We start from the raw sequence: 15350 nt of genomic DNA, 5'->3' as shown, positions 1-15350 counted from the left end.
GCACAGGTCCTACCAGCAAGGATCTTCATCAAAAGAAAATTATCTTTAATTTCCAATAGCGCAAGTGCTCTGGGAAACAGTAACGCCTCCTGCCCTGACCAAATGTGCTCTGTAATCTCTGGAAGCGTGGCTGGGTTAGGAAAGACACATGCAACCTGAAAATAGCTCCAAGTGTAGGACCTGCCTTTGGGATTAATTTTAGACATTTCTGTTCCTCCCTTCTCCTAACTTTCTGTGCATTGCAGCAAACTCCTCAGGCTCTGCGTTCTGCAGCTTCTGGTGGGAGTTGGAGCAGAAGGTGGGAGTCTATTTCTAACTGACGTAGCTTGTTTTTTTTCTTTGAAGTACAGCTCTGTGGGAGGGCTGATTATGAGGTGTTGATGGGTTTCCAACTGCAGCACTCTTAATGGTGGGGGATTTAATTAATTCTCTCTTCTGCTCCGCATTCTGGCGGAGTTTTTTGCTTCTCGCAGGGTTGAGAACCACCAAGAGTTAAAAGTAAAATCATCTTGCTGCCACGAGCAGAACATACTGCAGAATCTATAACCAGATCCATGTGGGTTTTAAACGTACGCTACAAATATAGACAGAGGCCTGTGTCTAATGTTCAGAGCAGAGGGACCGGTATGCAGTGCTCTGCTGCTATTTCTGAACCTGCCTGCACGCTGCAGGTTAATTTGAGGGATTTCACGTCAAAGCAGCTCCAGTTTGCAACAAGGAGAATACTGTAAATCACTGAGCGTTTAGTGCTCACCACGAAATCTACTTGGGAAAAGACTTTCTTGGAACGGGAGGATTTGATTCACACCCTTCTCGGCTGCAGATTGATGCGTCCTTTGCCCGGGCTTCAGGGTTGGTTGTGCTCCAAAGAGGTTGGACTGGGCATCTTCTGAGGTCCTTCCCAATTGGAACTAACCTGTGATTGTAGCATAAGGACACGGGCCTCCAGTTTGCTAGATCTGCTGCTCTGAATTTGAGAACTATAGCCCTGTATGTCCAGCCTTCTGGTCAGAATGACTTTTGTCATGCCCTTGCTCCATCTCCAGTGGTCATCTCCAGTCCATAGCAGTGACCTGTGGCATCAGGTGGTGTCCATCTGTCCAAGTCCAACAGCTCAAACTACCTCAGGAAAAGTTTTATAGAATTACCTGCTTATGTAAACTTTTTAGTGCTCCTTAGGTGCACTTATCAGCCTGTTTCTGATGTTACAGAGCAGTTTTCAGTCCATCTGCAGCAGTCATCAGTCACCACAAAACCACAAGACAAGTTAACGTTCCCCCTATGCTGCCTGCATGTTGAAAGGAGACTGGAAAAACCAAAAAAAAAAGATGATGAGAGGAAACGAGAGCAAAGGGAATGATTTAGTTCAACACGAAGCTCTGAAATCCTGCTGTCTGACACAGCGCGAACAACCCGAGTCTGTAACGTGCAGCCAAGGAGAGGTCCCCAGGAGGTCCCCCGGGCCAGAAACAGCAGTGCTCAACCTGATGCCTTTCTGCGAGGACCTGGTGCCACGGGTCCAAGGAGCAGCAGCGTGGGCACAAATGCCACATGACAGCAGTTCTCAAGACGTGGTTCAGTGGAGCTTGAGACGGGCTCCTGGAGCAGACGTTCTCTCCAGCAGCGTGCGACCAAGAGACATCAGGCAAGTCATAGTCCCCAGCCCAGAGGACTTGCCAGGGACTCCTCTGCACTGCCTGTTGTGCAAAACATCCATTTTCTTAGAGAAAGACCAACTGTATTCAGATGAGAATCACTAAGATGCAGTGTGCTGCCATGCTACACAATATACATATCTGTTTATGAGATACATGTGCATATATATATATACACACATACACATCTCATATCCTAGCAGCAGGACAAATGCTTTCTAATGCAGTTATCATTACTGCATTTGCACCTCCAGCTTTGATGGGATTATTACAAGTGACTCAGATCCTTCTGAGTTGCATTTTGGATATCAGCCTTGTCCCCAGGGTAAATATTCCATCTGGAGTTGGCTGTGCTGTGCTGTCAGCAATCCCCGAAGTTAGGATGCAACTTGGCACCACGATGTGGATAACAGCTTGATACGGGCAAGCCAGGCAGGCAGGCCTGCTCCACGCAAGGGTAGACATGTGAGCAACAAGGATCAGAAAAGATGGGATTTGGATTTTTGCAGCAGATGGCTATTTTTAGGTGAAACCAACGCTTCTCTTCAATTGCCATTTACTTTTAAGAAAATAAAAATAAAACAAAAACAAAAGGGAGTCTTGTGATTCCTACAAATTTGTCTCAGTTGCGGCAGGAGGAAAATTCCTGGATTTGATGCCTGGTTCATTTCTGCCACCATTGATTTTAACAACATAAATGAGTATCCCTTTGAGATGTCTCTTTGGTTTGTGTGCTATTAACAAATGACAAATTCCCACTCCCAACTATCCACATTTCCCCCACAGCTCCGCAGACTTCTGGTATTTAAGTGCAGCTTTTAGCTAGATTTACGGGAAAGAGGACAACAAAATGGGAAAGACTCAAGCTGGAAGAGTCTTTAAGGCAACAATCAACAGTTGACCCTGGAGGGTTACGTGGGATCTGCAGGGAGGCAGATCATGAGCCATGAGGAAGGAGGAGACAGAAGGGCTGGAATTGTCCATGAGAAGCACTGGTGCACAGCTGAGCAGGAAGAGGAGGACAAGGAGCGCACCGAGACCTTCAGAGACTGAGCTCCAAGTAAGAGCTTAGAAAAACATGTAGGACTTAGAGCAAGCCTTGCAAGATATACCCAGACAAACCAGGATTTTCTTAACTAAAGAGTAAGAGCTATGGCATCTGATGATGCTCATGGGATTACATTGCAGAGAGACAATTTACTTTTCAACAGATCCTCAACATACCTGGATTAGTGTCCTATGCTGCAGTGTGTTTCTATTAATAAGACAGCCCACAAGACCCAGAGAGCAGAAATAATTTTGGATGAGCTGTCTCTGGCCCGGTTGCCACTTTGAACTGAGCTGTCATCTGTAAAAATGCTGTTGTCCTGCTGAGAGCAGGTATAAAATCAGCAACGCTTGGTCATTTCATTTGGATAATTCTATATCCTTTTTTTTTTTTTCTTTCCATGACACCCTATGGGTACTTTTAAACTGCTTATGTGCCAATCTTGGCCTTATTTCCACTAACAATGGCACTGCGCCCTCGCTCCGCTGCGATGTCCCTGCGGGTGGAGGGAGCTGCTTCCTTTCAATGTGCCCTGCAGCTGTCCCAGGCCAGTCCTGCTCCTGCCAGCACCACGCTGGGACCGTCCGTTTCCTCAGCTTTGGACTTCAAATTCAGGTTCCTCGGAGGAGAGCCTTTCTGCAGGCTCCATTCATTGCAAGGCTATTACAAGGCTACATTTTCCAATGTACAGTGGATGAATCAGCTCAAAAATTATCTCATTTTTTTTTCCCAACATGAAACATCCTGACCAGACGCAAAGCTACAGGTGACAGCATCAAAATCAGTGCTCTGTTACTCATGCAGGAGCACTATCTGGGTGGATTAACTTCACAGGAACATTACTGGTGATGCAAACAGATTAGCGAGCTGAGCACAGAAGCCAGCGGATAATATTGGTGAGGTCACTGGCATTAAATGTTAACAGCTCCAGATCTGAATACCGGGAGAAATGGAGAGGACAGTGCAAATCTTGCATGGAGGCGTGTAGGGTGAGTGGTTGCTTTTGTTCTGATAGAAATTAGAAATCAAGGGCTTCTGGAATTGTACCTCTCAAAACAAAGTCCTCCACAAAAGGACATCTGTTGGATTGTCAGGTGCTAAATACTGTAAGGTTTTTCATAAACTCAAAGCATAACGCAGCGGTCATGGTGTGCACATTACAGGGAGGAGAGAGATGAGCACTCGGCAGCTTTGGATGAATGCGCCAAACCTCAAGAGAGCAGGAAGACCACAGGGCTGTGTCAATCCACCTTTACACGAGACATTGTGGAGAAACGAGCTGCCTGGCTGTTGGACACAGCTCACACCAACAAAGCCACAAACAGAACCCCAACGGGGCAGAATGCGGCGAGCGCGTCCACAGAAATCACCTGTCTCTCCCCAGAGGCTGTCGAAGCTGTTGATTTGCGCTCGCTCCACCTCCTCCTCATCTTTTTCCGGAAGATCCAGCAGGTAGGAGACAATCTGAAACAAGAGGACGTGTCGAGCTCACAGGACCCACGCCACACGTTACACACAAACTGCTGACATCTTAACGCGAGCTGCTCTGAATGTGCTAGAGTCGTATCCAGAGCTGCAGCATATCCATATATGCTACAGAGTTCGTTATCCTCAGGCTCTAGCCAAGACAAAGCTGCTTCTAGAAACTATTAGGGTCTTCCTAGCAAATATATATATATTTTTTCCAGCAGATTGTTACAAAGAACTCCACTATGGTTTCCTTCCGGCTGTGGATGCTTGAAACTCCAGAGACACAAATTAACTTCTTCAAAGGGTAAATTAAAGGATTTAATTGACTGAAAACTGGCAGAAAATGTCAGTGTTTAGATCATGCAATGTGAGAAAGCAAGAGGTTACAAAGAAAAATTGAGAGTTTCCTTTAGTTATGGAAGGACCCAAACCATTTCTCTCGTTCTGGGAGAAGTAATTACCTGCTGTGACCTTGGTGCCAATTAGCACTTTTGGAGGATTTGGAGGGAACGGCACCTGCGTGTAGCTGTCTGTGGGCAATGAGATGAGGCTCTACCAGCGAGGAAGATCATTTTAAAACGTGTCAAACACTTGGTTTGTTGCCAAAGTGGGAGAAAACTAGCAAATTCACAACCAAGTTATGTCTCCTAGTACTGCAAGCATCCCAAAGCAGAGACTTAGTATCTTCTATGAACAGACCTGGTATAACATAAATAATTCACAAACTGTTTTTTAAAAGCTATAAAGGTGACCAGAGTGATCTGGGGGGAAGCCCCCATCTGCAAAGCTGTGTGCTCTGTCTCAAACCACCCTGAGAGCAGATCTTGCGCTTTTGAAGTCACATCTGCTTCTGATCAGTCACTCCGCTAACAGGAACTGCCCAGCTTGGTTTAATTATCTCCTCCGATCTGATCTCATTACCTCTGCTTTCCCGGGTTAGACTTTCCAAAAGCAAAATCTCAGTTCTAGCAAATGAGAGGAGCCTGATTTCGTGAAGACATTGCCCGGCACGATTCCTTCTCCATAGGAAAACGCGCAGCGTTCTCCGTGTCGGCGCGTCCCTGCGCGGGACGACGGGAGCGAGCTCTTCCCTTCCACGCTGCCCATACATCTGGTCCCGACCTCGGGAGCCCTGTGCCCGCCTGGCAGTGTCCGAGCAGCAGTGTGCTGTTCCCCCACCCTTGTTTAAAGGTTTCTTCCAACAACATAAAGACTTGTTGCGCTCCCAGTCTGGGAGCCTGCCCAGATCCCAGAGTTGGCCAGGGGATGCGTAAACCCCCTCCCTGTCGTGGGAAGGGCAGGACTGGAGGCAGCAGCACCAGCTCCACCTCCTAGACCCTCCTGGCTCAGTGTTTTGCCCGGGAAGGGAGCTGGGAGGAGGCCCGGGGTGTCCTTACCTCCGTGTAGCCCATGCTGGCCGCGGCGATGAGGGCTTGCTGGATGGCATGGCTCTTCTTGAACACTCCCTGCTGCTGCCCTGCCATGCTCCAGTCGCACTGGATGAGGAACTTCACCACTTCCAAGTGGCCCCGGAGCGCAGCATGCACCAGAGCGCACTGACCGTTCTTGTCCAAGTGATCCACCTTGGGAAGAGAGAATGGAAAAAAGGATACTCAGGAAAAGCCCGGGCAAAACGGCTTTGTTCCTTAAGAGTTTCCAGCCTGGCTTTCAAATAATGCCACATGTGCAAAATGTGCATCCTCTAGTGAATTCTCTCTTCTGCAGCCAGAAAACCACCATTGCAAAGAAACTCTGCCCTGGGCTGAGGCATCCTCTTGGCCACAAGTGTTTGTTTTGGGTAAGTTGCCATTCTTTTTTTTAGCCGCAAGTTTTTTTTTGTTTTGTTTTGTTTTTTCCAGACTTACAAGCTGCAAGCAAAGCATTTGCACCCCTGTGTCCTGAGATGCACCAGCCCTATTTCCTCTGGGGCTGAAATAAGCCATGCGGATATTGCCTCCTCCATTCGAGTCCACAAAAGGCAAAGCAGTGTCTTTTTTAAGATACCACTTCATGATGCTTTCAGAAGTGACAAAAGCACCTCGGCTCGTAGCCTTCAGCGCTGAGGGCAGCTCCTGAGGAAGTGCAGATTTCACCCCGAATGGCACTCAGAGGCTTTTGGGGCCAGGGTTTCACTACTCAATGTTTTTTTTTCCCTTCCACTGTCCTCACTTTATTCCAGACAACAAGAGCTAAATGGGGCCCTCAGTGACTCCCGTGTTCATGCTAAAACTGTTTGCTTTTTGAACTGAAGCTAAACATATAGAGAAACCACAAATTGTTTCCAGCAGGCCCCGCTTCAAATACCAGCGCGATTCCTCCCTGCAACAGAAAGTTAAAGCTTGACTCATTATATACATTTAAAAATGCAAAACATCCACCGCAAAGCTAAACAAAGGGCATTTTTCTTGGACGAGTCCACTGGAAGCTTTGGGAAAAACGTTGCTGAATGTGGTATTTAAAGGACGTGCTGTCCTGCCCAACGCTGCTGTTTCAACACTGCAAGGTTCAAGGACTTCTCTAGCTGTCCTTCCACTGGCCTGCAGTGGAGCTCCTATGACAGACCTGGATTCTGGAATATGAATTCCAGCCTTTCCAGAGTCATTTGCCTTTGGGTCAAGGCAGTGTTTGCAAAGCGCTGCATTTGCAGGATGTTCTTTAGTAACATAACGAGCAGTCACACCAGAACTACCTCCTGGCAGATACCCCAGAATCCCAGAAGACGATGGCCACATTAGGGACTTCCCACAACTATTCCCTGCAGACCCCTTGGTACCGGTTGCCTTAAATAACCTGAGTGTATTGGTGCAATGGAAGCAGGGACAGGCAAACACCCCTGCAAATCCCTGATCTCTGGGCTGCCCGTTTGCCCGTGCCATGCACAGCGCTGGCAAAGGCTCTCCTGGAAGGCAGGAGCCCAATGCCAAGGTGGGTTAAGAGCTGAGGATGACTCTCCACCGCTACGGCAAAGGCTCCCTGAGGCAGGTAGGAAACCGGACGTAAGAGCCATTTTTTTTTTTGGCGTTTTTACACTCCTGCAGCTCACTTTTTTCTTCAAAGCACCAACTTCGCTGTTCCAGGCTCACTGATGTTGATGCCCATGTTGATTTGCCTTCCTTCTGAGCCCATCCCCTGCAAAGCAGCAGGGACTCAGGCCTGCCTGCACCTCCTGCCCTTCCTCCCCAAATACGAGGCAGGTGAAGGCAGGGGACCCTGGTCACGGTACCTTGGCCCTCTTCTTGCACAGCAGCACAACGATGCTGAGGAAGCCGGCAGCCGCCGCGTAGCCGAGCGGGGTCAGGCCGCTCTCGGAAGCGGCATCTACGTTGGCCCCAAACTCCAGGAGCAGAGCCACCATCTCCGTGTAGCCCAGGTGAGACTGGACGCACAAAATCGGGGCGTTGTTCAGAACTTCGGTCCGATAATTCACATTTGCACCTCCTAAAATCAGCAGCCGACTGACCTACAGTGGGGAGAAAAGCTCCTGTTAGTCCAGTTTTATTGGACAGACATTAGCTTCTTGTCAGCATAACCAATGAATTTCAACCAGAACCCATGGCACGTTCCAAAATGAATATCAAACATAAAATGCCCAGTAAAATGGCCTGCTAAATATATGGCCCCATTTTAGGGAGAGTGAACAGTTTAATCTCTCACCTGAATGGAACAGTGCAATATGCCCCATATCCCATCAGAGGCACCACAGCCGCGTTGCAACAGCTGGGGACACCGAGAGTGTCCCATGAGGATGGGAAACTAAAATCTGCCCTCGGAGAGACTGCCCTTCCCATGGGAACCTCTTTCAGAGCCGCTGTTGGCCACCCCACCGGCCTTCCCATCTGGCTCCCTGCACCGTGACCTCTGGGTCCAGGCATGATCCTGCCTGTGGGATACCCATCCCCTAGGAGGGAAGGTGCTCGTTTAAGCTCTGAGCCACCYCCCCTCTCCTCTCCCACTGGTACCTTTATGTTTGGGGTGTAGAGATTCCTCAGTGATGCCAAGGCCATYGAGAGCCCTTCAGTGCTGTAGGAGATCCAGAGCCCTTGCAGGATGGAGGAAGACACCCCAACTTTTTTACTAAGTCCCTGAAAAGAGAAAAGAGAAGAGAAGAGAAGAGAAGAGAAGAGAAGAGAAGAGAAGAGAAGAGAAGAGAAGAGAAGAGAAGAGAAGAGAAGAGAAGAGAAGAGAAGAGNGAGAAGAGAAGAGAAGAGAAGAGAAGAGAAGAGAAGAGAAGAGAAGAGAAGAGAAGAGAAGAGAAGAGAAGAGAAGAGAAGAGAAGAGAAGGAGAAGGAGAAGATTTAGATCTAATCCCTCACAGATCCACTTTGCCACCAGGACAGAACATTAAGAGAGCACGTCACAAATTATTCTACCAGCAACAGAATTGCAGCCAAGTAACCCAGGATTAACTGAATCACAAGTAGTACCCGCACTCGCTCAAATTCAACTTTTATTGCCAAAACCCTGCAGTTGGCGAGGCTTGCTTAAAAATACACTAAATTACATCGGACAGATCCTCCTGGGTATTAACTGTCACAGCGATTCGCAGCTGCTGAAGAACCACCCGATTATCCCCGCAGCACAGGCAGAAGGACGAGGCAAAAAGAGCACGTTTACCCCCAGCGGAGCGCGACAGGCTCAGCTCTGTCTCCTTCACAGGGGCACAGAGGGGTTCAAGACACCCAGGTTTATCCACAAGAGAACAAGACCATTATTGATCACTGGAGAGCCCTGCAGCAACGCTCGTAGGGGATGACTTCTCAGCCCACGTCCCACGCCTAGGGAACCGCGAGCAGGCTGCATATCCGCTCCCTGCTCTGCCAGGGAGCGCATCGTGCTGCTCTCTTCCCTCTCTTTGGTTAAATAATGCACGAGATGCTTGGCCTGGGAGAGCAGCGAGGGCTTCGAGGAGCTTCCCGCCCGGCCCAAGTGCAGGAACCGCTCCACAACCAGCACGCTGGCAGCACCAGGTGTTGGCGCTCGGCTCCATCTCTGCCTGTTGCTCTTCCCCTTTCCATTTCCCTTTGGTTGTGCTGTTTCCCAGGCAACAGCACCAGCATCTCCAATCTTCTGTTTGGAGACACAAGCCCCAGTTTTGACTTGTTCACGTTTATATGGGCACAAAGCAGTGCGACGCCAGTTCCCTTCCAGGGCTTGGCATCCCTTTGCGAAGACAGATGGACATGGGAGCCATCAGGCTGACCTTTTTTAACCGACTCATGTAAGGCGAAACTAAAGACTTCTCTTTGGTTGGTTTTAAAACACAGGTTAGTCTAAAGCCTAGGTCTCCTTGTATCAGTACTGCACATTTCTTTCTTGCCCTTTCATTCCATGCCAGGGTTTCCATATGTTCCTGTTGAGACTGATAACTGCTTTAAAAGACTAAAACATTTGCGGGGCTTTGCTGACCTGCTCCCCCTTGAACATCCACGTCTCATCACCCTCCACACAAACGGCTGTGGGATCTGAACTGACAGGAATCAGGGGAAGGAAAAACAAGTTCTTCCTCACTGCTCAATCCAAACAGCGCCTAACTCCCGCTACTGCCTGGCTGCACATCATGTTTTAATCTTGTTTTAATGCTCTCTTAGCTGCATTATGGGTAAATGTAACGGGATGACAATGATGCCAAGCTTCAGTAAAAACCTTTGAAATCAGGATCTTTATGTCTGCATAAAGCTGCTACTATAACATGATAGTTCAGGAAAAACACAGGAATTTATGACCTGACACGCTCTCTGCTTGGCAGAAAACTCTTGCTATACTTGCACTGATTCCATAAAAATCAAATGGAATGGAAAACTCAAGAGGAAGAAAATGCTTGCTGAAAAACAAACTGGGTCAGCAAGACAGCTGCTACCCTTGAACTTAAGTCTAATAAAAACATGATAAATATATAGAACTGAAAAGGCCATAAATGATCTATTGATTTTAAAAATACTAATTGGACTTCTAAAGTATTAAAGTATGAAAAGCAATACTGCAGAAAGTCAAAAACAGTGATTTTCTTAATCTTCTGATTAAGAGTCTGCGGACTCATAGTCTCAATGCTGATACTTAATTTTCAGCTCCTACTGATGCTCGTGTCCAAGCTTGCCATTTAATTATCCAGGTGTTAAGTCTCTGCATGAAAGTAAAATGGATAAGCCACCAGATTGTAAGGCATTTTCCCTTTACAACCAAACCCTTGGGTTTGATTCTCTAAAACCACTCATTTTATAGGATTTATCTTTTTCTAGACATTGTTCCAGGAACTCGTCTTACACAGAAAGAAACCTCTTGGGGGATGGAAGAATAATTTGAGGCAGGGAGGCTATCTGTTGAATTTACAGTCCAAAGGATGCTTTGTTTCCCAGATTTCAGGTACACCACCGCTGCTTTTTAAAGCTAATTCCTACGTGTTGCAGTACCCTGAAGCAGTGATTCTTCTTACAGCAGCCCTAAACCGAGGAGGCATTGCAGACTGCCAGTACTGGCATCGGCGCAGAGCTTGGCACGAGCCTCCCTTTGATTCTTGTTACCTTAAAAATATGGGCTTTGAGGATGTGGTGTCCCAGTTCAATAGTTTGTTGTCGATTTAGTTTTCCTTCTTGGCGGGAAAACCAGAAAGCAAGTAACGTGTGGCCGCTCCTGCAAGCAGAACAGAAGGGGAAGTTAATATTTGCTTGGTTTACAGCAGAAGAGATTTTTGACAAGGGCCTTGGGATCTGCTGACCCTTCAAACTGCAGACGGCTTTGGGAAACAGAGCTGCACCCATTCTCGTCAGGAAAAGCCACTAATTGCACAATTTTTATTATCAGTGATCATGCAGAGTTAAAAAAAAAAAAAAAAAAAAAAAAAAAAAAAAAGCCTTGGAAGATGATCAGCGAAGCTAAAACCACGTGTTTGCTCTAAGCAGACATGAAAAGGTAAAATCGCACATCCCCCAAGTGCTATTTCCATAATCATTTTGCAGAGCAAACCCATCCTTGCAAAGCATGCCAGCCGCTCCCAGCTCATTAGGAAAGGATGTATTTAAAACCTCCACGCTTTCAAAGACGACCTTAAATAACAGCTACGTCCTCCAGCCTCCAACCTCCCCTGCAGAATGGGGCAACTTTATTGCTTTGTGAAACCTTCACCCCGAACCACACGTATTTCCTGGCTTTTTCAGGACAAAAGACGCTGCTGGCACATGACCTACCAGCCTGCCCACCAAAGACAAATTATCTGAGCTCTGCACAGAGCCTCTTTTAACCCAAAATCCACACAGTGCAAATATATAATATAAACCTGCTGTTTTCTTGCTTTTGCCAAGAAAAAGATACTCTTTCCTCACCTTGCAGGATCCTCGATTGGCAAAAAAAGGGGAGCGACTTTGCCTTTCCTGATGGAAAGTTGTGCTCCTCCTTCAGCCAAAAGACACAATAAAAGCAAAGCATGTGCACACCGTGGATGGCAAGGCACCATCAACTCAACGGACAGGTTGCTGTCCAAAATGGCTTTATGCAGTGACGCTACCTCCTAATGCTCACGGTGACCCCCAGCTGGAAATTATGCTCCAAATCTGCTAATAATCCTGCTGTCCTCCTCCGATGTCGCGAGGTTATCTGTTAAAAACTCCATGAGTACCAACCATGCGGCATCAGTATTTCATCAAGAACAGGGAATACGGGCCTCAGGTTACGTTACATATTTGGCTGTCAGGGAGAAACCGCCCATCTTTCTTTAAACTGCAGGAAAACGGGGCTGGAACAGGCTCAGGATCCAACCCCGGAGCAGCTCCGCACTAAATCGCACAGAAAAACAGCAGGCGCCAGAAACSGCCGCGAGAAGCCGCAAAACAGACAACTCTAATGGCACCCTCCGGACTTAGGGCAACAAAAGCTATTTACAATTATTTCAGAATACAGCTCAGAAAAAAGGACGGATAAAGGAGAGAAAATAGCATTTTTGAACACTTTGAGGCCATGACTTAATGAGATTTGAGAAATCGAACCCAGAGAGGCCAGATGAAATTCCCACGCCACGGTTCAGTTCCTGCGGCCCTGCAGAAAACCCGCTGGCTGCCAGGAACAGATTATTTGATATTTAGGGTAAATAAGCACTGTCCAAAGGAGGGGGGGAAAAAGAAAACCTGCTGCCTTATTTAATATGTTAAATGGGCGAGATGATTAACACTGTCTCCTTCACAGCAGGCTCTCCAGTGACTACCTAGCTAACATATGGAGAACATCTTCAGAGGATATGGACTGGGACCCTGCTTGCCTCCATTTAGGCTGATAAAATATAAAACATATAGAATTATAAAAGAATGGAGAGTCCAATGCGGCAGTGCTTTACTCCCACTTTGACCAGGTATAAATGAACAAGATGCGAGATGGAACAAAATCAGGGCTGCTCTCTTGCAGCTCTTGGAAGAGCAAGTCACGTATTTTTAGTTCTGTAACTTCCTCACGAGATCAGAGTTAGGCTAGAAATGCTAGTGAATGGGATAACTGCCCAAAATAAGGTTTCCTATATTCATTTTGTTGTGCTATGACACATTCTTTGATAACTTTGCAATGCGTTCTGTTGTAAGGAAGGGAATTAGAAAACCTTCCTCTGCTAGTCTTCGAGGAAGCCCAGGAGTTGCTTTCCCAGTGTCAACAATTCATCAAAGCCTGGCCAACAGACCACATCCAGTTAACCGGAGGACATCCTGATGGATGCCTCTCCACCATCCAAGAATATGGAATTTAATGGTGTTTCAGGGAGTGAATTAAAGCAGCGTTTTCTTGTCTCTGCTGTCCACTGGTCTAGGAGAATCTCTGCTCCCCAGTGCAGGTGAAGCACTCACTTGGCCTCATTCCGCAGCCAAATTGAAAGCTCTGCAAATGACTGGAAACCAGCAAATCCCTGGTGTTCTGGCAATTAATTAGACTTCCTCAACGTAAGAGGGGAGAACTTGCTCTCCTGTACCTAGGTGACAGGGGATGTCCAGCGGGCAGATGGGCACTGCAAAACAGCAAACTGTGACACGTCCCCAGCTGACGTGCTGCGAGACCGAGCGCTTGGCAGACACCCATGCCGGGGGCACCTGGAGCTCCCGGTGCTCATAGCATCGGCTACAGTGAAATACTGCCATTATGGAGCATGAAAAACACATTAAGGCAGCAATTCCCCCAGCAAAACAAGGGAAAATCATAACGAAACAGCAGCACTCAGCACGTTGCAGCCCCCCAGGAGAGCAAAGGCTGCTGCTCAACGCCCAACACCTGCCAAAATGTAATTATTTCGCCTTGGTGCCTAAAAAGTACTGGTTTGCTGCATGTGTATATTAGGGATTCAAATCAATTCATGCTAAAATCATTTTCTTCCTCTTCTTTATGTCAAACAGCACCTCCAGCTCCACTGGAGGAATCCACTGCACCCAAATGCAGAAAACACTTCAGGTACAGCCTGGTTTTTGGGGAGCACTGGATCATGGCAGGTAACAGCAAACTGGAATATATTTTAAGAGCCTTTCAGGTTTGTGGCATAGAGAAACAGAGGAAAAGGAGACAGCTAAACCATGTGCTGCAATGTCAGAACGAACTAGGCATTTATGAGCTAAGTGCTGACGATATTAAAAGGCTGATGTGTGATATATGACCCCCCCCACACACACTATTTTAAGGCATTTGTTGTATCATTGAATTTTAAATGACTTATTTTCCGAAAAAATTTCTAAATTAACTATGATTTGGCTTGGGTTTGTTATTTGTCAATCGAATGAAGCTTGCTAATAAAGTGAAAAGAAACATAAAGCCCTTTATTTTTTTCCTAATGCATTCACTGCATTGTTTTGCTGGGCAATGCAGAAATACAGCAATTTTTGTGTAGGAAAAGTCTCCATTTGCAGCCTGCCTCCTCCAAGAAAAGGAAGGCTGCAAAATACCTACCCTGGGTTCTATTCAAAGGTAGCTCTGCTAGAAACCATGGCAACGTGGCCCATGTGCTAGAGACGCTCACGGGTGTTCAGGGTACCGGTACACGCTCATCTGCACACAAGCACCTTCATTTCCTTCCGAGGTCCTCTCCAAGTGACGTAGTGTCACCAGGAAGCACAAGGCTGGGCACTTCAGGGCCACCCTATGCAGCAAAACCCCACATTAAGACTGCCCTGTGCCTTGAAAATAACTGCAAAGGTTTCTGATGAAGTCTGTGCAGAAAGAAGTGCCGCATTCGAGCAGAATTTAGGTTAAAAATGCAAGCAGAAGGATGGAGGTGCAACAGTGACTGCTGTCGCTGCATGCAAGCCATAAAGGATCGTGTCTTTGCTAACATGGTTTGTGTTATTTGTCAAATGAGACACTGGGTTAAGGGCACTGTGGGGACGGTCCCAGGGAATCATTACTGCAATGCTGCCCGAGCTCTCTGACAAATGTGACGTCAGGGCCCTATTAGGGACCAGCGGTTGGTGCTGGGGGTTTCTCTCAGCACAGATCTCCCCTCAAAGCCAGGTAGCCTTTCCTCTTTGCACAGAAAATTCATGCTGAGTACTTGAGAAAAAGGGGGGTCAGCAACGCACCAGGCTGCACCAAGCCCTGCGGGCAAGAGATGTGGTGTTCAGCATGGAGCTGTAGACAACCTTGTTCATTTGAGGACATTTTGCTTGCATTTTGCCTCTCCCCCTTCTGGCTGCACTGCTGAGCCCACGGGAGCTGCATCCAAGCAGATGACCCTGCTCTCCCCACGGGCACCCAACTGTCCCCGTACCCGTTCGCTCCACACGGGTCAACCAAGAGCAGCGCTGCCAACCCGCATTTTTGCTTCAAGGCTCTTCCTATGAGAAAATCAGCCTCAGCAGGTCAACATATATATATATAGACACAGAGCATGGCAAGGTCAACGAGCTCAGCACGAACGGTGCGCTGCTGAAACGCCCCGCGATGACACTGAGTTCTGGTCCAGTTGCTTGCAAGAGCTGCCTTGTTCCCGAGCACGCGGACAGTGAACAAACAAAACGCAGGCACATTTGCATAGGTTGTTCCTATTAGCTCTGGCAGCTGCAAGCTGTGCTGCTTTTAAGGAGAGAAAATGAGAAATCTTCCCTTGTCTTCACTGCCGCAAAGGGGTCACTGTGCTTGGAGCTCAGCACTTTGATATCAGCTCTTCCCTGAGCGCTGGACAGGGGATCTGGAGGAGCACTCAGCCCTCTCTCGCAGGCCCTCTCCAT

General features: G+C 47.5%; 1 protein-coding gene across 1 annotated transcript in view; it reads right to left on the bottom strand.

Moving 5' to 3' along the window:
• Nucleotides 1-15350, bottom strand: part of TANC2 (tetratricopeptide repeat, ankyrin repeat and coiled-coil containing 2) — a 113301-nt gene that overhangs the window by 13478 nt on the left and 84473 nt on the right. The window contains exons 14-18 of the mRNA XM_026054423.1: nt 10692-10800; nt 8133-8255; nt 7397-7633; nt 5571-5756; nt 4074-4167 (exon numbers count right to left, since the gene is read on the bottom strand). Coding sequence (XP_025910208.1) covers nt 4074-4167; nt 5571-5756; nt 7397-7633; nt 8133-8255; nt 10692-10800 — 749 coding nt within the window. The remainder of the gene's footprint in view (nt 1-4073; nt 4168-5570; nt 5757-7396; nt 7634-8132; nt 8256-10691; nt 10801-15350) is intronic.

This window comes from Nothoprocta perdicaria, unplaced genomic scaffold, assembly GCF_003342845.1.
Source record: "Nothoprocta perdicaria isolate Ctin4 unplaced genomic scaffold, notPer1 scaffold_121, whole genome shotgun sequence".
Classification (NCBI taxonomy): Eukaryota; Metazoa; Chordata; class Aves; order Tinamiformes; family Tinamidae; genus Nothoprocta; species Nothoprocta perdicaria.
The sequence above is the reverse complement of the archived record's forward strand: the minus strand, read 5'-3'. Positions and strand labels throughout refer to the sequence as shown.